Source organism: Aotus nancymaae, unplaced genomic scaffold (assembly GCF_030222135.1).
Source record: "Aotus nancymaae isolate 86718 unplaced genomic scaffold, 86718_ANA_hifiasm-v0.15.2.pri h1tg000008l, whole genome shotgun sequence".
In the NCBI taxonomy this organism is placed as follows: Eukaryota; Metazoa; Chordata; class Mammalia; order Primates; family Aotidae; genus Aotus; species Aotus nancymaae.
Window position 1 is genome coordinate 18,640,842 of NW_026988419.1, and position 26,124 is coordinate 18,666,965.

Sequence of the window (26,124 nt, forward strand, 5' to 3'; positions counted from 1 at the left end):
ATAGAGCTCTATTGAGGAAGCAGTGGCTTATGGCCTCTGTAGCTGCTCTGCCATGGAATTTTTCTCAGCACCAGAAAAGCATTTCAAACTATGGAAAGGGTAGATAATTTTTTCTAGTGAGTTCTTTTTTTTTAAATAACTCTAGTGGCAAACATGGAGTTTTGAAAGGTCATATAATCATTCCAAATTTCTAAAGAGAATGCCATAAATAAGTGGTTGAACTAGAGTTGTACTCTGGAAGAGAGGATTTCCCTTTTCCTACTCTTAGTGTGAATTAATTGGACCTCAAAGTCAATTAGACTCACAGTCACTACATTACAATAGTAACAAATTGTTGGATTAGGGTGGTGTTTGAGTCTGTATTTGTCTCACATGGATTTAATATCTTCATAGAAACTATCTATTTAGTATTAGTAATATATACTGAATCTGCATTGAGACTTTAGGGTTTGAGGACAATATTCATTTATGAAATTCTAGTTATCTAATTTTGACATGTAATATTACTATGCATATGACTAATAATATTTTGCGTATAGTGAATTAGAATTTTCAAATCACTTTACACACAGTTCTATATGAGATGGATATCATAGTTCTCAGTTTTCCCAATGGAAGGTCCAGGGCTAAGGCTGAGAAATGAAATTGCTAAACCTCAAATCCAAATCTTTAAAAGCTTTTCCCACCACACGGTACTATACCATCTAGCTATAGTTTCTGAAATTACTTTATTGCATATCAGGATTTCCCAGAACCATATCCAATCTCTTTTTCTTAACCAGACAAAATCCTGACAAGAGGAGAGAGGCTGGATGGCTGTGGACTGTTGCTGAAGAAGATCATGGCTATACTCATCAAGAGGTTCCATCACACCCGCAGGAACTGGAAAGGCTTCATTGCTCAGGTTATCCTCCCCATCGTCTTTGTGACCACTGCCATGGGCCTTGGGACACTGAGAAATTCCAGCAACAGTTACCCAGAGATTCAGATCTCCCCCTCTCTTTATGGCACCTCTGAACAGACAGCCTTCTATGCGTAAGTTTCTTTCTGTTAACTAAAAATGTTTCCAAAGTGTTTCTATGAGCATGGTTATACCTGAATGAATGTCATGGGATGCTGGAGAATAAAGTACTTAGAAGCCATGGTACCTGATTCTACTAAAGGAATTAACAGTTTGAATGACTGCAATATGTTACTTCTATTGCCAACAAATAGTTTTTTCAGAGTTTTTGCATTCATCTAAAACTAAAGTTATAGGAGATATTTATTTTTAATGACTAAACTTTAATTAAGAAAGGCAGGTTAGGTATGGCTGCCCAATCTGTTGTAACATACAGCAATTAACTTTTTATTGGTCTCACAAATATTAAATAGTGATGCTAGAATCCCGTATAATATAATGTTATAGGTACAACAGGTGATCACTGATGCATGTGACAGTTAGGAGAATAAGAAGACAGCCAAATAGAGATATGTGTAATTTACTGAGATGCCTTTCTTTTCCTGAGACTGTGTCTTTTTTAGATTTCTTAGATTAAGAAAACAGTCCTAAGCAGAGCGCAGTGGCTCACGCCTGTAATCTTAGCAGTTTGGGAGGCTGAGGCAGGCAGGTCACTTGAGCTTGGGAGTTTGAGACCAGCCTGCCAACATGGCAAAACCCCATCTAATGTACTACAAATACAAAAATTAGCCAGGCCTGGTGGCGCTCAACTGTAATATGAGCAATTTGGGTCTCTGAGGTACAAGCATTGCTTGAACCCGGGAAGCTGAGGTTGCAATGAGCCATGATCGCACCACTGCGCTCCAAGCTGGGCAACAGAGCGAGACTCTATCTCAAAAAAGAAAAAGAAAACCATTCTATATACAGCACATTTCATTTCTTCAAGCATGGTTTTAATATAGGAGACTAGTAGAATAAATCATGTATTTGTTTCTATCCTTTAATATTGCAGGAATTATCACCCAAGCACAGAAGCACTTGTCTCAGCAATGTGGGACTTCCCTGGAGTTGACAACATGTGTCTGAACATCAGTGATCTGTAAGTGGTTCTTGCTCATCTATTTTTTGTTTTCAACATTCCAGTTTGAGTGTATGCATGTGTATGTGGGTGTGTGTGTCTGTTATTTGCCTGGAAGAAAACTGTACCCTGATAGAAAACCCTGTTTAACAGATTTTATCTATCTCCTTTAGTTTATTTCTTAGTTATCTTATGCTATACCAATAAATATTAGCTGTCTTATGATTTGTACAACTCTCTAGTATACACATTTTCTTTTTTCTTTTTTTTTTCGAGACAGAGTTTCACTCTTGTTACCCAGGCTGGAGTGCAATGGCGCGATCTTGGCTCACCGCAAACTCCGCCTCCTGGGTTCAGGCAATTCTTCTGCCTCAGCTTCCTGAGTAGCTGGGATTACAGGCATGTGCCACCATTCCCAGCTAATTTTTGTATTTTTAGTAGAGACGGGGTTTCACCTTGTTGACCAGGATGGTCTCGATCTCTTGTCCTCGTGATCCACCCGCCTCGGCCTCCCAAAGTGCTGGGATTACAGGTGTGAGCCACCACGCCCGGCCCCACATTTTCATTTAATAATCACAACCTTGTGGACTATTAATCTCATTTTGCAGACAAAGAACTGAGGCTCACAGAGACTAAGATACTTATTTAGCTGAGACTCCAGTTCTCGTTTGCACTATACAGTGTTGCTTATTTAAACTTCTAAGATAGTATTAATACATAAGTCATGTAAACTTGACCTTGGTGTATTATTACGCTAAAGTATCATCTTCCTGTCAGAAGAGAAGATGAAAAGAGCAAAGAGAATAAAGGAGAGTAAAAGCTCCATCCTGACACAGTAAGACAATTCAATAAGCACTGGCCTCAATACTGTGTAATCAACAAATGCTTTCCCTCATCCCCCACCACAAAGTGTCAAATCATTTGGAAATGGTAGAGCAATGTACATTGAAGTGATGAAAAATCAGTAAAACAAATCAGTAAATATGTGTATCTATGACTACACACATGAACTTAATGCCAAATACTTGTTTATATGCTCATATGTACACATGAGAACACATATACATACACACCTCGCAGCAGTATCATTTTAACTTGCAGACGGTGTTTGAAGAAAGACAGTTTGGAAAAATGGAACACCAGTGGAGAACCTATCACTAATTTTGGTGTTTGCTCCTGCTCAGAAAATGTCCAGGTAAGAAGAAATTCAGTTTCAGTGAAATGGGAAAAATACGGGAATAAATATCAAAGCTTGAAAGATCTATCTAGGTTATCAAAGAATCAGTGTTAAGTTCATTTTATGGAAGCTAGTAGCTCAGAAATACGGATCTGGGCAGCTCAAAAAATACTGACTTTGAACATCAGCTCACTGTTTTAAATCCATCTCAGTACAGATTTCCAAAGGTAGGTAATTCTATGATGGTCTTTGTGGAAACCAGCTGAAAATGAATTTTTGGTCTCAATTTAGAGCTAACTAGAAAGCTCTATGTTTCACATGAAAAAAAATGTGACCATAACTGTCATATTTGAAATATAGCAAGACTGCCACTGTAGTGGTCAGCTGGGAAGTCAGTAATGTGTAAGTGTAGAACAGAACTCCGTAAGTCTCTAAGTAACACCTCTAGGCTTCAGGAAGAAGTCATTTCCTGGAAAAAAAAACACAAAACAGAAAAAAATTATTCATCACTTACTCTGTCTTTATTCTATAGATACAGACCTTAGTTTTCTAAGCCTATCAGTTCACCACACTTTTAAGAGAACTAGATTCACTAGAGAAGTTCAAGATTGTTGAAGAAAAAAGGCCACTTTAGTTTCTAATAGTTATTATGTTGCCAACTAAATTTCTTGCAATCATTTTTTCAGAGTGACGTTTGGTTGTACACTCAATGGTCTTGGTATAATATTTTATAATGAAAATATCTTCAGTGAATGTCACCCATTTTGGTGTTCTTATGCAAAATAGTTACTAATAATAAGAGTTGGGACCCAATAAGAATCTTTTGGAATTCTTTGGGAGGCCGAGGCAGGTGGATCACGAGGTCAAGAGATCCAGACCATAATGCCTGATATGGTGAAACCCTATCTCTACTAAAAATACAAAAATTAGCTGGGCGTGGTGGTGCATGCCTGTAGTCCCAGCTACTCAGGAGGCTGAGGCAGGAGAATTGCTTGAACTCGGGAGGCAGATGTTGCAGGGAGCCAAGATCGTGCTACTGCACTCCAGTCTGGTGACAAAGTAAGACTCAGTCTCAAAAAAAAAAAAAAAAAAAAAAGTTAGTCTTGGCCAGGTGTGCTGACTCAAGCCTGTAATCCCAGCACATTGAGAGGCAAAGTCAGGTGCAATTCTTGAGCTCAGGAGTCTGAGACCAGCCTGGGCAACATGGTGAAACCCCATCTCTACCGAAAAATCAGAAAGTAAAATAAAATTAGCTGGGCATGGTGGCATGCATCTGTGGTCGCAACTACTCAGGAGGCTGAGGTGAGAGGATGGCTTGAGCCTTGGGAGGTCAAGGCTGTACCACTGCACTCCAGCCTGGGTGAAAAAAAAAATTAGTCTTAACCCAGTATTAAAAGTTTTAAAATCCCTTATCTAATTTAGCTAACTTCAGAAGTTTTTTATGTGTTTCTTTAGTTCACAGTAAAAGTTACCTAACTTAATATTTAAAATTGAAATCTGCATAATTTTTATTAATCTAGAAAATCTAGGCCAGGTGCAGTGGCTCATGCCTATAATCCCAGTACTTTGGGAGGTGGGAGGACTGCTTGAGCCCAGGAGTTCGAGACCAGTTGGGCAACATAGTGAGACCTCATCTCTACAAAAACTTAAAAAAATTAGCTGGGTGTAGTGGTGTGCACCTGTAGTCCCAGCCATTTGGTGGGGCTAAAGTGGGAGGATGGCTTGAGGTCAGCACTCAACTCAGGCTTGAGTGCTGTGACTGCACCACAGCACTCCAGCCTGAGTGACACAGAGAGACCCCCTGTCTCAAAATAAATAAATTAAAATAAATGGAAAATCCAGTAGATCCTCAATTTTTTTCCAACTAATTTTATCACTTAATTAACATCCCCAAATCTATTTCCAACTATTTAATAACAATGAGGTCATTTGCATAATGGATGCTCTGTACATCAGACACACAATATGGTCAAAGTACTAAGTTTTTTGAGAGAGAAAAAAATACACTGCATATACATCAAAAGATTAAGGAAATCCACAGAGTGGAGAACAGTATTCACAATATACAACAAAGGACTCATATCCAGAATGTGTGTATAAAGAACTGTAAATTGATGAGAAAAAGAGAAATAAGACAACAATTCGCACCAAACATGAAAGACTGTACAAAGGACATATCCAAATGGCCAATAAATATATTAAAAGGTAGTCATCGGAGCAATACAAATTTAAGCCACAAAGCAATACCACTTCCCACTCACCAAAATGGCTAAAATGAAGAAGAGGAAAAATTCTAAGTGTTAACAAAAAGATGCAGCAGCCAGAACTCTCAAACTCTGCTCTGGGAATTTATTTTGGTGCAAACACTTTTTAAAAACTACTTGGCAATATATCCTAATGCTAAAAATTTGCATATCTGTGGGACCGGCAATTCTACTATATACCCATCAGAAATGTGAATAATGCCCACTAACAGAATAGGTAAAGTCAAATGTAATATATTTCCACAGTAGTATATAAACAAAATGAGAATGACTGATCTACAATTATACAAAACATTTTGGAAGGTTCTCATAATTGTAATAATGAGTGAAAAGAGCCAGACACAAGATAACACATTTATACTATTCCATTAATATAAAATATAAAAATAGGCAAAACTAATCTGTGTCTGTTACTTAGGGAGTCACAGTGAGTTGAAGGGAGTGTGATGAGGGACTTCTGGGGTATTGGTCCTGTTCTGTATGTTGACTCGGTTGTTGGTGACTGGTTACACAGGTGTGTCAGTTTGTCAAAATTCATCAGGCATAATATGTGCATTTCTCTATGTATAGTATAATTTAAAAATTGCACTGAATACATAAGAGCATCTTCTTTTAATTATTTGTGAAAGCAATGTCATTCTGGAATGTGAGCTTCATGTTGATATAACTTGATTGATATAAGGTAAAATACAGCACTGATTTTTCAGAGCAACCTGGAACCTGATGTTCTTGAAATATACAGGTGGTATATATGAAAAAGTGCTAGACTTTTCCCAAACTAAACTTCACTGCAATGAAGCATGAGACACTACACTGAAAATTAAGTTGTCAGGAAGTGCAGAAAGTTACAAGCATAAATATAAATGGTTAAACTAAGCTCTAAACAAATGTACTTGGTAATCTTAAGTACCCACAGGGGAAAGTAACCAGGGATATACAGGAACTCTCCACTGGCTTTGTGGCTTTTCTGTAAATCTAAAATAATTCCAAACTAAAAGTTTATATATATAAAACTACCGTATATACTAATACATATATACACATATATACATATATATTAACTAACATATTCATAATGAATGAAGAGTCAGACACAAGATAACACATTTATACTATTTATATATATATAGTATAAATGTATATATTATATATAATATTTATAATATATACATTTATATTATTATGTAATATATGTGATATAAATGTATATTATGAATATATATACACACGAGTGAAAAGAGCCAGACACAAGATAACACATTTATGCTATTTATATATGTATAAATAATACATATAACTAATAATAACTAATACATATAACTAAGCTCTGACTCTTAGGTTACATAACTAAAACTAATGTATCATAAACTTTTCATCCACTGCTATTGATCCTTGAAAAGTATTACATTTTCAATTTGTGGCACTTTTTTCTTTTCTGAGAATTATTGGGGAAATTTTGTCACCTCAATGTTTAACATTATTGTCCAAACATATTAAGTCTCAGCACAGTGAAGGAAATATCACATATTTATTAACTTGTGTTCTTTTGGGCCTTCAAGTGAGTCCTAAACATATGGATTTGCTCTACATGAATAATAACTATTTGTTCTAATTTCTTAGCATAGGCAAGATGACTTCTTTTTCAAAGCTCTTTAGAGTCAAAGGACAGTCTTATCACACTCTACCAGTTGCAGTAATAGACAAATATGAGACTGAAGCTCCTTGACATTGTCTACTTAACTGGCACAACATTGGCTAGAAAAAAATTTTATTTTTAACTTTATTTTCCAGGAATGCCCTAAATTTAACTATTCCCCGCCTCACAGAAGAACTTACTCATCCCAAGTAATTTATAACCTCACTGGGCACCGAGTGGAAAATTATCTTATAACAACTGCAAACAAGTTTGTCCAAAAAAGGTAAAATACTCTGTTTATAACATACTTAAGTGCTTTCTAATTTTAATGGTAGCTGCCTTCTAGAGACAATAGTTACAAATTTCTGTTGTTTACCTTTTACATAGTTAAAGTCTCTGTTTGTTTGTTTATTTATTTATTTATGAGACAGAGTTTCGCTCTTGTTGCCCAGGCTGGAGTGCAATGGAGCAATCTCAGCTCACTGCAACCTCCGCCTCCCACGTTCAAGCGATTCTCCTGCCTCAGCCTCCTGAGTAGCTGGGATTACAGGCATGTGCCACCACGCCTGGCTAATTTTGTATTTTTAGTAGAGACGGTGGTTTCACCATGTTGGTCAGACTGGTCTCGAACTCCTGATCTCAGGTGATCCACCGGCTTTGGTCTCCTAAAGTGCTGGGATTACAGCATAAGCCACCATGCCTGGACAAATTCTCAGTTTTATTTAAACAGCCTTATATACTGAAAGGTAAGTAATGACTCTAAATTAAGATTTATTTGCGCAAACTGAAAACCATTGGTTATTTTTGGCCTCAAAAATATACTGTTAAATTTGTACTTATTTTTTTTTCCTTGAAGCCAAAGAGAAGTTATTGACTGGCTTATACCAACTTGGAGAGGTTTAAGGCATGACTTTTGATGACAATTGACTTTAGTTCCAATATGAAGATCTCAAAACTTAGAGTGTGATATCTGCATATGGACAAAACAGTTGTTCATGTGTAGCAAGGAAATGGGCTTGCACCTAAGCCACCTAAGCATTTATCATGGACACAAAGTTGGTAGGCCTTCAATTGCTCCCATTTTCTTCTTTCCTCCATCTCTTCCCTCCTTTGTTTCTCCGTATACATACAGGATTAACATTCATTGTAAAAAATAATTAGAAGCTACAGATAAGCAAAAAGAAGAAAAAGAATATTATTTCTCCACACAGATATAAGCACTATTGATATTTTGGTGTATATCCTTCCAGAAGTTTTCTTGTCACAGATATACATATAAATATTTTCAACAAAATGGGTTTTATTATAAAGTCTTAAAATCTGCCTTTTAAAAAAAAGAATGACATACTATGATGTTATTTGCATGTCAAAAACATACAACTCTATAGTACTACATTTAGGATGACAGTCACGAGATTATTCCAGTGTGACTATACCATTATTTATTTAATCTGACCTTAATTTGGTAGACAGTTAAATATCTATTCTTTTTTTCTTTTCTTTTTTTTTTTTTTAAAGATGGGGTTTCACCATGATGGCCAGGCTGGTCTTGAACTCCTAACCTCAGGTGATCCACCCACCTTGGCCTCCCAAAATGCTAAGATTACAGGTGTGAGCCACCTGGCCCGGCCTTAAATATCTATTCTTAAAATTACTACTTGGATTTTAAAAATCAAGTTTTCATTTTTATACCATGAATTGACAAAAAGTTAAATAGACCTAACTCGCCCTCAAATATCCAGGAAGAAAAAAATGTATAATACCTGGGGACAAAATAGGGGCAAATTTGTTATTTAGAAGAAATTGAGCCATTTGAAAAAAGATATGAACTGATATTATATCACTTCAGTATTAATTACCTAAAAGGAATATTTGAGTACTAAAATATTAAGACATTTGAGATGGCACATGGGTCAGTTAAGATTGAGAGATTGATTAAGTTATATGTCACTCATTTTGAGAATGACTACTACACATATGCAATTGTTTAGAAGGACTTATTGCCTCTAGTTATAATGTGCATTTGAGACTGAAATATGATAAAGGGAATTGATAAAAATGTAAAATGTTTGTCAGGCAGTGTTCATTTTACACTGTAAATGTGTTCCTAATAGAAAAGGATAGTTGAGCTCCTCGTTAAGTATTTTAGAGCTATTTAAGATTTTCTCCACTAAACCGAAGATACATTTTTATTACTCTCTGTAGATATGGAGGTTGGAGTTTTGGGCTGCCTTTGACGACAGACCTTCGTTTTGATATAACAGGAGTCCCTGCCAATAGAACACTTGCCAAGGTAAATTTTGATCTTTCTTCTAGAATATCATACAAATGAGAAGGTGAAATTGGTATGTTCAAGCATTTTCATGAAGTGAAAACAAAATATGGGTACAATGGATTTGACATTGAGCATAACCCATAGCACAGTGGTTCCAATTCTGTGTGTATACCCTGGGAAAACATGTATATATTAGCACCAGGGCACATGTACAAATGTGTATACATAGTAGTATTTCTCATAGTAGCCAAAAATACAACCCAAAATGCCCACATACAGAATATAGAAATAAATTGTTTTGTATTCATTCAATAAAACTTTCAACAATGTAAATGAAAGAACTCAGCTCCATATAACAAGCAAATTAAGTCTCCCAGAGATGATTAATAAGGAAAAGAAAAGACAAAAAGGAATACATTAACTATGATTACATTTACTGTAAGCTTTCAGAGTTTGTAGGCAAAACTCAACCATATTGTTTACGGGAAAGGGAGGGTATTGTGATTTGGAAGGATGTGGAGGGTCAGGGAAAAGGTGTTCTGGAGGCTGGCAATTCTGTATGATGCTTTAAGGGATCACACAGGTTGAGAAATAAGAATTCCTTCAGAATGTTTTTTTTTTTTTTTGGTAACACTACACATTTATGACATGCACTTTTCTTTATATAGCTGTCATAACTATTTAGAGAATGAAAATGTTTATGTTTAGCCTTGCTTCTTAAAGAACCTGGAAACTTAACCGAATTTGATGGAGATAAATAATTCTGCTCACTTATTTTTCCTTTTTGATTATACCTAAAATGAGCTAGAGTCACGGGATCAGACACATATTCTTACCCATATGATCAATGGCAGTTTTAGGGACTTAAAATTGTCTTCACATATTTCTCATTCGATAGTAAGAGACATATACAGTCTTTGGGGAAGTGGGGAAACTAATGTCCATTTAGTGACTATTATGTGCCAACCACTAGTATCATCTTTTACATAAACTACCTAATTTTCTCCTCACAACATCCCTGTGTGATAGATATTACTGAACGTATTTTAGCTGATTTTTACAGTAAATCATGTAGAAAGTAAATAGTGATCCTGGGGACTTCACTGCCTTCCTTTTCTTCCTCTCCTTCCTCTCTCCACACACAGAGTAAATATTCTTGAATAAACATGGGAATTTCTAATATGAAATCATTTCTCTCCAAATCAACTTTGCCATTTTGAATTATTAATTGGGTTACTTGAATTTGAGGTTCACTAGCATATTAAATCTCTCTGTTTTTGACGCAGAAGGTAAAATTGTGCCCTGTCTTGTAGGTTATAATTAGGAATCAAAAATTAGTGGAGGAATTTCAAGGTTTTCAATCTTGTTGCTAAGGACACAATGCTTGTAAGGGTATTTTATTTCTTTCTCCAGCTTGGTCTATTCCATTAGTTTTTATTACCATTATTGACAGCCAGAATACCTTAGTTCTAGTCTCAGGATCCCATGGATCTGCCACAGGGATGTAGATAATGATTTCTCCAGTTTCTTTCAAGCTTTGCCTAGAAGAGATCCTGAATAACTAATAACTTAGTGTTATCCACAGAACAACTGTCTTCCCAATTTCTGCCTGCTTCTGAATTGGAGATTTAGAGGCCTATGGTCAACACTCTAAAGAATAGTGGATAATCTTCCAAGATAAAATAAATTATTGGAAAATTGATGCTTTTAAATATAAATAAGGTAGCCTGTCAGATGTTAAGACAGCCTAATTTATTTGAATGCAATATTGATCTTGCCTTCTTTTGGAATTTAATAGGTATGGTATGATCCAGAAGGTTATCACTCCCTTCCAGCTTACCTCAACAGCCTGAATAATTTCCTCCTGCGAGTTAACATGTCAAAATATGATGCTGCCCGACATGGTAAAGTTACTAACACAAAAGTATCTTGTATTGTAACTTTTGTTACTCTCTATATAAAAATGCACTTTTTATCCTGTTTCCTCACAGTGGCAGGTATTTTGTGGTATCTAAATCACAGGTCTTTAAAAGGAGTTTCGAAGTAGTAACTACCGCCAGATGGAACATTCTGGATAATCCCCGTCAGGTTAATTTAGTTTTCTCATTTATCAAATCAGGATAATAATGCTGACTTCAGTGCATGTATGCTGTCAACCAAGTAGTTACAGCTCACAGAAAAATATTTTTAAACAATGTGCTTGTCTATAGGCTAAACGATTTTTAAAACAATGTTTATAAATATTGTTCACAAATCTAAATATGATGACAATACTTTTATTTCTTTTTTTTTTGACTTAGGTTAGTGGTTACTTTTTAATTTTATTATTTTTATTCAACTTTTAAGTTCAGGGGTACATGTGCCAGATGTACAGGTTTGTTACATAGGTAAACATGTGCCATGGAGGTTTTCTGCACAGAACAACCCAGATTAACCTAGGTGTTAAACCCAGCATCCATTAGCTATTCTTCCTGATGCTCTCCCTCCTTCCATCCCCTGCCCTCTGACAGGCCTCAGTGTGTGGTGTTCTCCACCATGTGTCCATGTGATCTCATCATTCAGCTCCCAATTATAAGTGAGAACATGTGGCATTTGGTTTTCTGTTCCTATATTAGTTTGCTGAGGATAATGGCTTCCGGCTCCATCCATCTCCCTGCAAAGGACATGATCTTGTTCCTTTTTATGGCTGCATAGTGTTCCATGGTATACATGTACCACATTTTCTTTATCCAGTCTATCATTGATGGACATTTAGGTTGATTCCATGTCTTTGCTATTGTGAATAGTGCTGCATAGTGTTCCATGGTGTACATGTACCACATTTTCTTTATCCAGCCTATCAATCATTGATGGACATTTAGGTTGATTCCATGTCTTTGCTATTGTGAATAGTGCTGCAATGAACATATGTGTGCATGTATCCTTTTTTTTTTTTTTTGAGATAGAATCTCACACTGTTGCCCTGGCTGGAGTGCAATGGCATGATCTGGGCTCACTGCAACCTTCACCTCCCAGGTTCAAGCAATTTCCCTGTCTCAGCCTCCCAAATGGCTGGGATTACAGGCGCCCACCACCACACACGGCTAATTTTTTGTATTTTTAGTAGAGATGGGGTTTCACTATTTTGGCCAGGCTGGTCTCAAACTCCTGACCTCATGATCCACCTGCCTCGGCTCCCAAAGTGCTGGGATTACAGGCGTGAGCCACCGCACCCAGCCGTGTGTGCCTGTATCCTTATAACAAAATGATTTATATTCCTTTGGGTATACACGTAGTAATAAGATTGCTGAGTGAAATGAGATTTCTGCTTCTAGATCTTTGAGGAATCACCACACCATCTTCCTCAATGGTTGAACTAATTTACATTCCCACCAACACTGTCAAAGTGCTCCTTTTTCTCCACAACCACACTAGCACCTATTGTTTTTGACTTTTTACTAATAGCCATTCTGACTATTTTAAGATGGTTTCTCACTGTGGTTTTGATTTACATTTCTCTAAAGATGAGTCCCATTGAGCTTTTTTTCATAGATTTGTTAGCTGCATGTATGTCTTCATTTTAGAAGTGTGTGTTCATGTCCTTTGCCCACTTTTTAATGTTTTTTTTTCCCAATAAATTTGTTTAAGTTCTTTATAGACTCTGGATATTAGATCTTTGTCAGATGGATAGACTGCACATTTTTTCTCCCGTTCTGTAGGCTGCCTGTTCACTCTGATGATAGTTTCCTTTCCTGTGCAGAAGCTCTTTAGTTTAACTAGATCCCATTTGTCATTTTTTGCTTTTGTTGCAGTTGCTTTGTTTTTGGCATTTTCGTCATGAAATTTTTGCTTGTGCCTATGTCCTAAATGACATTGCCTAGATTTTCTTCTAGGATTTTTATAAGTCTTTCATCCATCTTTAGTTAATTTTTGTATATGTTGTAAGAAAGGGGTCTAGTTTCAAGTTTCTGCATATGGCTAGCCAGTTCTCCCAGCATCATTTATTAAATAGGGAACTTTTTCCCCATTGCTTGTTTTTGTCAGGTTTGTCATAGATCAGATGGTTGTAGGTATGATGGTCTTATTTCTGAGTTCTCTATTCTGTTCCATTGGTTTATGTGTCTGTTCTTATACCAGTATTATGCTTTTTTGATTATTTTAAGTTGGGTAGTATGATGCCTCCAGCTTTGTTCTTTTTGCTTAGGATTATTCTTAGCTATTCAGTCTCTTTTTTGGTTCCAAATGAATTTTAATTGTTTTTTCTAATTCTTTGAAGAATGTCAATGGTAGTTTAATGGGAATAGCATTGAATATGTAAATTACTTGGGCAGTATGGCCATTTTCACAATATTGATTCTTCCTATCCATGAGCATGGAATGTTTTTCCATTTGTTTGTGTTCTCCCTGATTTCTTTGAGCAGTGCGTTGTAGTTCTCGTGAAGAAGTCCTTCACTTCCCTTGTTAGCTGTATTCCTAGGTATTTTTTTTTTTTTGTAGCAATTGTAAATGGGAGTTCATTTATGATTTGGCTCGCTGCTTGCCTATTTTTTGTGTATAGAAATGCTAGCAATTTTTGTACATTGATTTTGTCTCCAGAGACTTTGCTGAAGTTGCTTATCCTAACTTAAGAAGCTTTTGGGCTGTGACAATGGGGTTTTCTAGATATAGGATCATGTTATCTGCAAACAAAGATAATTTGACTGTCTCTCTTCCAATTTGAAAACCTTTATTTCCTTCTCTTGCCTGATTGCCCTGGTCAAAACTTCTAATACTGTGTTGAATAGGAGTGGTGAGAGAGCATATCCTTGTCTTGTGCCAGTTTTTAAGGGGAATGCTTCCAGCTTTTGCCCATTCAGTATGATATTGGCTATGAGTTTGCCATATATGCCTCTTATTATTTTGAGTTATGTTCCTTCAATACCTAGTTTGTTGAGTTTTTAACATAAAGGGATGTTGTTGTTTTTTTTTTTTTTTTTTTGAGATGGAACCTCACTCTGTTGCCAGGCTGGAGTGGAGTGGCACAGTTTTGGCTCACTGCAACCTCCGCCTCCTGGGCTCCAGTGATTCTTCTGCCTCAGCCTCCCAAGTAGCTAGGACTACATGCACATGCCACCACACCCAGCTAATTTTTTGTATTTTTAGTAGAGACAGGGTTTCACCATGTTGGCCAGGGTGGCCTCAATCTCTTGACCGTGTGATCTGTCCGCCTCGGCCTCCCAAAGTGCTGGGATTACAGGCGTGAGCCACTGTGCCTGGCCTAGGAAGCTGAATTTTATCAAAGGCCTTCTCTGTATCTACAGAGATAATCATGCAGTTTTTGCCTTTAGTTCTGTTTATGTGATAAATCACATTTATTGATTTGTACAAGTTAAAGCAATCTTGCATCCAGGGAATGAAAGCCAACTTGATTGTAGTGGATAAGCTTTTTGATGTGCTGCTGGATTCAGTTTGCCACTGTTTTATTGAGGATTTTTGCATCGATATTCATCCAAGGATGCTGGCCTGAAATTTTTTTTTTTTTTTTTTTTTTTTTTTTTTGTATCTCTGCCAAGTTTTTGCATCAGGATGATGCTAGTCTCATAGAATTAGTTAGGAAGGAGTCTCTCCTTTTCAATTGTTTGGAATAATTTCAGTAGAAATTATATCAGCTCTCTTTTATTCCTCTGGTAGAATTCAGCTGTGAATCCATCTGGTCCTGGACTCTTTTTGGTTGGTAGGCTTTTTATTACTGCCTCAATTTCAGAACTCATTATTGGTCTATTCAGGGATTCAATTTCTTCCTGTTTCAGTCTTGGGAGGATATATGTGTCCAGAAACTTATCCATTTCTTCTAGATTTTCTAGTTTATTTGCATAGAGATGTTTATAATATTCTCTGATAGTTGTTTGTATTTCTGTGGGGTCAGTGGTAATATCCTCCTTATCATTTCTGATTGTATTTATTTGATTCTTCTTTCTTATTTATTAGTCTAGCTAATTGTTTATTTTGTTAATTTTTCCAAAAAACCAGTTCCTGGATTCACTGATTTTTGAAGGATTTTTTGTGTCTCTATCTCCTTCACTTCAGCTCTGGTCTTGGTTATTTCTTGTCTTCTGCTAGCTTTGGGGTTCATTTGCTCTTGGTTCTCTAAGTTCTTTTAGTTAAGATGTTAGGTTGTTAACTTGAGATCTTTCTAGCTGTTCAATGTGGGCATTTAGTGCTATAAATTTCCCTCTTAACACTGCTTTAGCTGTGTCCCAGAGATTCTGGTACATTCTCTCTTTTTCTCGTTACTTTCAAAGAACTTCTTGATTTCTGCCTTAATTTCATTATTTGCGCAAGAGTCATTCTGGAGGTTGTTCAATTTCCATGTAGTTATGTGGTTTTGAGTGAATTTCCTAATCTTGAGTTCTAATTTAATTTCATTGTGGTCTGAGAGACAGTTTGTTATGATTTCAGTTCTTTTGCATTTGCTGAGGAGTGTTTTACTTCTGATTATGTGATCAATTTTAGAGTAAGTGAAATATTGATGATCCCTACAGCACTTTTCAGGGTGAATATTACTATCCCCTACTATTATTTCTCTAAGGCTTAGAAGTGGGATTTGAATCCAGAGTTGTCTGTCTCCTGCCTGTTCATTTTTCTAATCTTCCACACTGTTCCTCTGGACTCAGTCATGCCTACTTCATTTGGGTTTCACAAGAGGTTTTCACATAGTTTTTAAAATAAGGTTTGAAATCTTTAAAAAAAAAAGTATGTCAACTACTGTTTATCAGACCATCTCATCTTCTTGAGCTTTGCTCAAATTATTTTTCCACGCTGATCCTAAATAAAATTTTTTAAAAATGAAGAAAAGCTGGGGAACACATTTACTTGCCAAAATTGAGATTTATAGCTTAATAAATAGTCTATTAAGTAGAAAAAACTATACAACATATCTTTTAGAAATGCCAACAGCTACTTTTCTTTCACCTCCCTACTGTTGGGCATCATAGTGTGTGCCAGATGGTGACTGTAGAAGTAGACTGAAGAATCTAATACTCATTCCAGCAACAGGGTCTTGAGGAGTCTTCATTTCAGAGAAAATGGTATTTTTTTTTTCAATTGCTTTGGCATTTTCCTAGCAGGAGGAACCAAGAAGAAAATAACAAGATTGATAGTCCTTAGATCTAGAGCATCAATAAAGATAAAAGTCAAAAGTGGTAAATTAAATGACTGAAGTGAGTTGGGTCTAGTGTAACCTGGTGTGAAATACTACTGGACACTGTACTTTCAGTAGGGTGTTTTATTCAGAGCAAAAAAACATTTATTGTTGAGACAGATAATGAAAGTATAAGAACTATAGAAATAACGGGGAAATGTAGCAAAGATAAAGAGAACAAGAGACCCCTGCTGCTTTTGAAGGGTCAGCTTTCAAAACCTGTATTCTGGCTTCCTTTATAATTAGTGCTCTTTATTTTGACCAAGGCAATCTGAGTCACTCTAGACTCCAGCAGTTTTGTTGTAGCTCCTAACATTACATTTTAAGTTGCAGAGTATAAAGAATTCTAGAACGTAAAGTTTATTTTGACCCTAAACTGAAGTTTCCTTTAATTAAAACTAATATAAGCTTTAGCTTGAGTTATATAGAAATTAGTAATAGCATGTCTTCTAGCCTCTAATAATTTTTCTTAAATAAATGTATAGAAGTCATAAGTTTCCACTCTCTTTGGAAGGAACCTGATCTCTTTCAAAGAAGAAATCTACATCATCCTAACTTACTTTTATTGTTTCTTAATGCATGTATGAGGTCTACCATTGTAATAAAATTATTGGTTTTAAAAATCAATCCAATTATTCTCCTGCTGCCTCCCTCTAACACACTACTTGTTTGAAGGCATCTTTGTTAGATTTTGCATGAATTTGGATTTTACTTTAACTGTAAAATTGATTTTCTTTGAATTCTAACATGCTAATAAAAATCTTTTAATTAGCTTTCCTTTGCAATGTCAATATCTATCATATTCATGTGGTTCCCTCTAGTGGTTGATACAACATGAAAATTCTGTTCTTTCTTCTAAAAAAATACAGCTTTGCTTGTTTTCCTTAACAAATGTTATACAACTAGCCTCTTTTTCAAGAATACTAGCACATTTTCCCTTCCACTCCAGTGTTTATTCTTACTTTGTTGCATTAGAGGCAGTGTCCATTGGAAGCATCTAATTAGCAATATTAATTGAAATTTTAGGATTTGAGTTCATTTAAAAGCATTTATTGACCACTCTCTCTACTTTGGACATCATGCTGGATGCTGTATAACCTACAGAGATAATTATAATATAGGTTCCCAACTGTGACACATTTCCTTGATCTTTCAGCTAAAAATATGTATAAAAAACTGGTTCCACAGGATTTTGCATAGTGGAGTAATATGTATTTGCAAGGATTCCTCTGGTGAAAAAGTATTTCTTGATTCTGAAATACAAAGCAGAAATAACAGTTATCCCTTGCCTGTATAATAATTTAGCATCAGGGTTTAAGTAGAGCCCCTAGGAAAACTGAATCTCAAGTTAAAAAAAAAAAAAAGGTCCATTAATTTATATAAAAGATAAGAAAAGTATATCCCTCCAATGATGTGATTAATATTATAAATCAACTTGGTTTTTGTTGTCAGTTTCTTTGTTTTGCTAATTTAACAACTATGTATTTTTTCTTTAACATATAACAGTTGCAGAACTCAAAAAGATGTCACATTCTACTTAATGAAAATTATAAATGTAACTTGATAGAATCTGCCTTTCGAATCATCTGTAATATACAGTGCTATGCAAGGGCCTTAGCATCCTAATACAATGAGCAAACACTATATGAACAGTAAGTGAGAAAGTTCTCACTTAGTTTACGACACTATAGGAACAAGTATTTAGAAGCTATCTTTAATGTCATCCCTACCATTCTTTTCCACAGTTGCTGAGACAGTACAGACTTTACCTTCACATTGGTTTCCTTTGGGAAACTGTTGACAGCCCATTTTTGACTTTGGCTAACCAAGGTCCCCTAAGGAGGGGAAGAAAAGAGGCTTCTTTTTACTCAAGTATAAGCAACAATGGGAGATCCCAACAATTTGGGACTGTATTGGAATTAAGTGATCACTTTTCTTAAGTCAGCTAATATCTCTGAATCCTCTTAGACATTTATATGTCAATGAAAAGGTCCTGGGTATGGCTGAAGTTCTCATGCCCTACTCTGGAAGAGCTCTAGAACAATGGGCATCTTAGAAGTAATAAAAAGGAAGGAAAAGTCCACTCATGCTATCATATTTCCCCACCACAGACACTGCACTAAGGAGGGATGGGGGAAGGAACTGCTTTTTAAGGTATCCTCATGTAAATAATTGGTCCCCCTTTGAATTGCTTATTTAAATGTAATATGTTTCTGAAGTGCTGTTGAAATACAAATATATATATGACCAGATAGAAGGAAGAAAATGGAACACAATTATTTAAATATAATAGACTAGAGGGAAATGCAATATAAGAAATAAATTCTTGTTCCCTTCCCAAAGGTTCTAAACACAATGTGAAAAACTTCTTTTTATGCAAGTGCCACCAATTGTATGGCATTAATGGGATTAGGAGAAAATAATTTTCCTTTAAAAAATTTCCCCCAAATAAAATTGTTTAGATAATAACATAAGGAGGAAAGTATTGAATATTATTCATCTAAAAATTGGTATTTCTGATTAACTGAATACCCACTAATAGAAGAACTGTTTCTTCTTTAAGGCATCATCATGTATAGCCATCCTTATCCAGGAGTGCAAGACCAAGAACAAGCCACGTAAGCAGACATCTCTAGCATGACTACTTTCTTTTGACATAGCTGAGCCTCTGTATAAAGTGCTGTAATTGGAAATCACAGTTGTATCTGAATGAATGTCAATCTAGAAGGGCTGGTAATATGTCACTGACTGGGATAAAAGGAAGTTTCTGAAAGAGTGTAGAGTGGGCTTGCCAAGTAGAGCTTGTTGACTCCAGATTCACAGCGTTTGCTGCTTTTATAAGTGCTAAGTGCTGCATCATTTCAACTTCCCTGCATGGCAGTTAAGTAGGTTTCTATGCTCAAGAATGATATATCCCTTGCATCAACTGTGTAACCCTTGGAGATGGAGGTTTTTCTATCAAATATCCCTAGTCAATTCAGATGCACTAGAACTACATTTATTCTATATGGTCACAGCAGAGTCATGTTGGAGATATTATCTGCTGCCTTGTAGGATGCCTTATCTGTGTCACAGACAACTCTTGTACTGTTTTGTTGATGGTTTTAGTTATGAATCTTTCTGCAAGGAAAAGAGTTCCAAAAACTTATGTGTTTTTCTCTCCCTATTGCTCACTCTAGAATCAGCAGTTTAATTGATATTTTAGTGGCACTGTCTATCTTGATGGGCTACTCTGTCACCACCGCCAGCTTTGTCACCTATGTTGTAAGAGAACATCAAACCAAAGCTAAACAGTTGCAGCACATTTCAGGCATTGGTGTGACCTGCTACTGGGTTACAAACTTCATTTATGACATGGTGAGTAACTTAGATCATTCATTGAAGGAAATAACAGATTAATTTGGATAGAAGACATCAGTTTTCTATTCAAGAGTTATTTACTCTAGTTTGTTCAAATTATTATCACAAAGTCGGGATGTAAAGAAAACGACTTGAGTCAGACTTATCTTCATCCAAGGGTTGGAGGAAAGATAACTACTTGCCCTCATCTCTGTGGACCATATCAGTTTCCCTAGGGCACTTAAAATGTGGATTCCTGGGCCCCACTCCAGATCTATTAAATTCATATCTCAGGAGTGAAGCATGGAGAATATGCATTTTTAACAAGATTCCCCAGGTGATTTTAAGCACACTGAAGTCTGACAGCCAGTACTGTGGAGGAACAGAAGCTTAGCAGCAAAATATCCTTACCTAATTGTACCAATCAAGTTTATAAAAATTTGATCAACTAATAGTGAAAAACGTGAAGTAGTAGCCCCTGCTAATGACACATTAGAGAAGATTAGTAGGAAAAAGAAGGGATATATTTCATTGATAGCTCTCTCATTTGCATAAAATGGTCCCAAGTTCAGATAGTTGTTCTAGACTCCAAACACACCAATGTTGGCCAAAAGCCCAGGATGGGTACGCATTATGGGTGATTATGGTGAAATTGTCAGAGTTGCTGTCAAGATCATTGGCTTAAAGGGTTGGAGAGTAATTAACTGCGTATCTATTTTGTTAATGTATCCATTGAGGTGTAAAATGTATTTGTTGTAGAAGTCAAATCTAAAAGAATAGTAATGACTGCTCAGGACTTAATAGGAGGTTTAATGTTAAGAAAATTTCAAGTACATACTTCTGTGAAGATCTACTTAGTACTTTAGGATTCTGTTGTCTTATATCTGGAACTTATTCCAATTTAGGAGATTCCTCCCTGCCTTGCAAATTAAATTACCACCACTTTCATTGTGTGCATCTTCCGGCAAACTTTTCAGCATTTAATATGATATTTCTAATTGGCAACAAAATGCTAAGTTCTTTGTTCATATACCTGTGATTACAAGGATAGGTGGGATCCACTGCCCCGCTGTTTTGCACAGAGTGGTTCGCAGTGATAACCAAGCTTTAGAAATCAACCATCTGACAGAGTTCCAGCATTCAAAACAAAATCAATACTTTCAGGACCGAATGTAATACCAAGATACCTCGCTGTCTTATCTTTCTCACTGAACCTCTGTCACTGAACCATCCCAAGCCTCAAAGCCTGGAGGCAGGAACACCAGGGACTCCTTGTATATCTGTAAAGATGGAGATTGGCTTAACCTCATATTGCAGGAGACAATTTCTGAAGTGAAATCAATGTAAAATAAGCTGAATGTTACAAGCAATGGGAACATAAATAAAAATTCATTTCTTCACATTTTCTAGGTCAACTTGTAGTTTTAAACTAGATGGGTTATTGATTTTTGAAAAATACTTGTGACATATTAAACATATTTTTTGAAAAATACTTGTGACATATTAAACATTGCTTTAAATATTTCCATAGGTTTACTACTTGGTGCCTGTAGCATTTTCAATTGGTATCATTGCAATATTCAAGTTACCCGCATTCTACAGTGAAAACAATCTCGGCGCTGTGTCTCTCCTACTTCTCCTGTTTGGGTAAGCTGCTGATTAAGCAATGAAAGAAGAATTAACAGAATTGAATGCCGGTAGACACAAATAGCACTAAATCTCATTTGCTAAATTACAGTTGTCTTGCGGTTTCATTTGACGTGAGTGACAACTAACAATACATTACACTTGCTAGTCCATAGTCTGTAAAGGATAATACTTTTGAAAATTAGTGTTATTATTAATAGTAATACCTAAAATTAATGCACATTTATTGGGTGCCAAGTGTCATGCTTTCTCATTTACATGTGATCTCATTGACATAAAAATGAAAGCTTTAGAAGGACTAGAAAAACGTGTGTACATGTATGAATTTATGTATTGACTAATTATATGAGGATATATAGCATTCTGAAGTGTATAAACATTCATGTATACTTATTTGTATTTATCTTTTTATAAATGTCTAAGGACACACACGTAATATTGTTAAGCTAATACAGGTAATACAGGTTGATATAATCAATGCTTAGCATAACAAATCTCTCTGCCCTGAATACATAGTAACCCTTAATTAGCAATTGTAGCTGACAGAGGAACTCTGTCTCTAGATCTTTTTAAATGCCCCTAAAATTGCTCAAGTTTTTGCTCAAAACAGGCCAGCCAGCTTCTAAGCATACTCTTTCTGTTCAGCTAGACTTGAACAGTGTCACCATTTTTCCTCAACTTTATAAGATTTATACTGATTAAACTCATATTTCTGAGCAACCAAAAAGTCTTGCCTAGCAGGATAATACCATATTCAGGGTGATTAATTTGTAGTTTTAATGATGTAGAACTATTTTTCTTAAAAGAAGTTTTTTACTGCCTTTAAAAAACGCTCTTTGGATTTTTTTTGTCAAAAAAGAATGAAAGAGAGATCTAGTTGCAAGGCTTGACAACTCATCCTTAATGGTTATTTTTACTTTGGAAGCCCATCTAAACTTTTATTTTTTGTAAAATAGAATAATTAAGACTTTTTTTTTTTGGAGACAGAATCTCACTCTGTCACCCAGGCTGGAGTGTAGTGGCATGATCACAGCTCACCACAGCCTTGACCTCCTGGACTTAGGTGACCCTCCCACCTCAGCCTCCCAAATAACCAGGACTACAGGTGCATGCCACTATGCTTGGCTGATTTTCATAATTTTTTTTTTTTGTAGAGACAGGGTTTGCCAAGTTGCCCAGGCTGGTCTCAAACTCCTGGGCTCAAGTGATCCACCTGCCTCGGCCTCCTAAAATGTTAGGATTACAGGTGTGAGCCACCATACCTGGCCAAGGCATAATTGTAATTTTTTTGTGTTTTTACCTGCAGGTATGCAACATTTTCTTGGATGTACTTGCTGGCTGGGCTCTTCCATGAAACAGGAATGGCCTTCATCACTTACGTGTGTGTCAACTTGTTTTTTGGCATTAATTCCATTGTGTCCCTGTCTGTGGTATACTTTCTTTCCAAGGAAAAGCCTAATGATCCGGTAAGGTCCTTTATTACTCTGCTAAATTTCAGTGAATTTATCAAAAGCTTCAACATGTTCCAGGTGGAAAGATTTTCTTTATTCTGCAGAAAAGAAGAATATCATTTGATTCTATTAAATTTGGGAGAGGAGAAACTACAGCTTTTAAAATTCTTTTTGGGCCTCATGTAGGTTAATGCCTGTCATTGTATTTACTGTGTGTCAAAACTATTGACATCTGATAGGGCTTGAGTGGGGTGCCAGAGGTGAAATCAGATGTATTGTGTGACACTACATAAATCATACAACTATTGGTCAGCTAAACATCAGCAAATTCTTATGGTATGGTGGTGACAAGAACAATGACTTAGTTATATGACTATGAGCTAGGATCCATTTGAACATTCATAGAGAAAAAAACCTAATTCATTCCCTTTCAATCATGTATTGGAGACTACTTCATTGTAAGCATCACTTTGCATTCATTGCTGACAATTACGATTAGTGAGAAGAGAAGCACTAACGGTGCCAGGCAATTGAACAGAAAAGAATAGAGAGGAAATGAAGTGAAGTGAGGACTAGACAAGCACACTCTGGGAGAAGGAAGAAAATTTCTGAAGTGGAAGTAGTTGGCCCATGTGTGAATAATGTGAAAATGAGCTACCTGCTCCTCTTGGAGACATGTTGGCTCTTCTACTTCATTTCACCATTTTATTCCCTCTCCAAGTAGGGATTACTTTGGGTTCCAAAACTTTACTGTACCAAGTACCTCCCTCCCTCAGGCACATAACGATGCCCTGTATCAGACCCCAACACACTGGCTAGCCCTACATTCCTGGGATCAAAGGCAGGTCTAGAAATAATTTTACCAGCCTGGTGCGGTGGCTCACGCCTGTAATCCCAGCACTTTGGGAGGCGGAGGTGGGCAGATCATGAGGTCAGAAGATGGAGACCATCCTGTCTAACACAGTGAAACCCCATCTCTACTACAAATACAAAAAATTAGTCAGGCGTTGTGGCATGTGCCTGTAGCCCCAGCTACTTGAGAGGCTGAGGCAGAAGAATTGCTTGAACCCAGATTGCAGTGAGCCGAGGTCACGCCACTGCACTCCAGCCTGGGTAACAGAGCAAGACTCTGTCTCAAAAAAAAAAAAAAAAAAGAAAAGAAAAGAAATAATTTTGCCTCCAGGATTAGGTCCAACATTATAGGTTGCCTCATATAATGCTTTTCTGTTTATATTTCAGTGATAAACATCCACCATTTAGTATACTAAATATGTGTATGCAAATCCAGCCTCTGTGGGAAATAATTGCCAATATAGATAAGCTTTTCAGGTTTCACGGTTTGTCTACCTCTAGTTTTAAATTCTTGTCAGCTAACTGGAAGCTTAACACTGAGTTTTCTTTTTATTTCTCTTATTTCAGACTTTAGAACTTATTTCTGAAACCCTCAAGCGCATTTTTCTGATTTTCCCACAATTCTGTTTTGGCTATGGTTTGATTGAACTTTCTCAACAACAGTCGGTCCTGGACTTCTTAAAAGCATATGGAGTGGAATATCCAAATGAAACGTTTGAGATGAATAAACTAGGTGCAATGTTTGTGGCTTTGGTTTCTCAGGGCACCATGTTTTTTTTCTTGAGACTCTTAATCAATGAATCCGTGATAAAGAAACTCAGGTAAATATAATGAAAACATAACATTTGACATCCAAACAGAACTCAGTTCAAGCTATTGAGAAAAAAGTCAATAGTCTCAGCTTTTCCATTCATAACATGGAAATGTTTGGCTCAAAAACTTTAAAAAATTCTAGCATAATTCACCATTTTATTCTAGTAAATAGTTATCTAAACTTAATATGTGACTGCAAGTATTGCTGTTGAGTGAGGGAATAAAATTAAAGAAGCACAGCTGTTAACCTTCAAGAGATTAAGATACAGTGGTGAAGTGAAAATATGAACATAAACAAAAGATGTAGTCTTTGAGTTGAGTTTGAAAAAATGGAAAACACTTTCAAGGCAGAAGTGGGGAAAGAGGATTGAGTGTGAAGCATGTTGGCAATAAGGTTGGGAAAAGAAGACTCAGAAAATGTGAAGACAGAATAGTAAGTGAGAAGAAATATACCTGCCATTGCCCCAGCAATTCCATTTCTGGAATGTTAACATAGAGGCTCACAGATACACAGAATTGTGTATATTTTAAGTTATTCATCATAGTAACCATTTCTAATAGCAAAAGAATAGAAACAATATAAATGTCCTTCACTTAGGTACTAGTTAAATTACATATATTAATTAAAATGTTCACTAATAGAACATTAAGCAGTCATTAGAAATAATGATACAGTTTTCTATGTAACATTTGGAAGTGTCTTTAATATTTATTAATTTAAAAATGCAAGGTTCAGAACTATGTGTAAATATATTGCCATTCAAGTTAAAAAGAAAAGAAATATTAATGCAGATATATCCATAGACTATCTCTAATTGTGAGTGCCTGTGCTGAGAAGAGTTATATATGGTTGAAGATGACCACTTTTCACTATATATTCTTTGGTACCATTTAAATTTTAATGCCATGTATGTGTATCTTCTGTTGACAAATAAAATTTTAAGTAAATAATAATAATGAGTGCAAATAAATGAGCAGATGTAGAGAAATAGAGCATGTTTAAGAAAGAAGTATTACAATTGAATTAGAACATATGTAATGAAAAAGTAGAAGTTACAGTTTAAAATGCAGTTGGGAGATTATGGAATCTCTTAAATGCTTGGTAAAGAGATACGGTTTGGGCTTCATTCAACAAACAAATGGACATTCATTAAGAGTTTTTAAACAAAGAGAAACATGATGAAGTTGTGCTTGAAGACGTAGAATTTTGTAGATGTACTGCAGATTGAAATGGAAGAGTTAGAGACCCTGGAGCAGTTTTAGGCTCCTGGTGAAATCTAGGTGAGAAGTAAAAGCCTACAATGGGAATAGGACTAGGCAGAGAATAATCCATGATAGGGTGTTATAAGGCGCGGTGGCTCACGCCTGTAATCCCAGCACTTTGGGAGGCCAGCACTCACCTGAGGTCAGGAGTTCGAGACCAACCTGGCCAACATGGTGATACCCCCATCTCTACTAAAAATACAAAACTTAGCTGGGCATGATGGTGTGTG

General features: G+C 36.1%; 1 protein-coding gene across 1 annotated transcript in view; it reads left to right on the plus strand.

Moving 5' to 3' along the window:
- The window catches only part of ABCA12 (ATP binding cassette subfamily A member 12), a 210,021-nt gene that overhangs the window by 167,055 nt on the left and 16,842 nt on the right, over positions 1-26,124 (plus strand). The window contains exons 34-44 of the mRNA XM_064372813.1: positions 783-1,035; positions 1,953-2,039; positions 3,120-3,213; positions 7,251-7,378; positions 9,301-9,388; positions 11,169-11,274; positions 19,093-19,147; positions 19,709-19,886; positions 21,400-21,515; positions 22,822-22,981; positions 24,386-24,639. Coding sequence (XP_064228883.1) covers positions 783-1,035; positions 1,953-2,039; positions 3,120-3,213; positions 7,251-7,378; positions 9,301-9,388; positions 11,169-11,274; positions 19,093-19,147; positions 19,709-19,886; positions 21,400-21,515; positions 22,822-22,981; positions 24,386-24,639 — 1,519 coding nt within the window. The remainder of the gene's footprint in view (positions 1-782; positions 1,036-1,952; positions 2,040-3,119; positions 3,214-7,250; positions 7,379-9,300; positions 9,389-11,168; positions 11,275-19,092; positions 19,148-19,708; positions 19,887-21,399; positions 21,516-22,821; positions 22,982-24,385; positions 24,640-26,124) is intronic.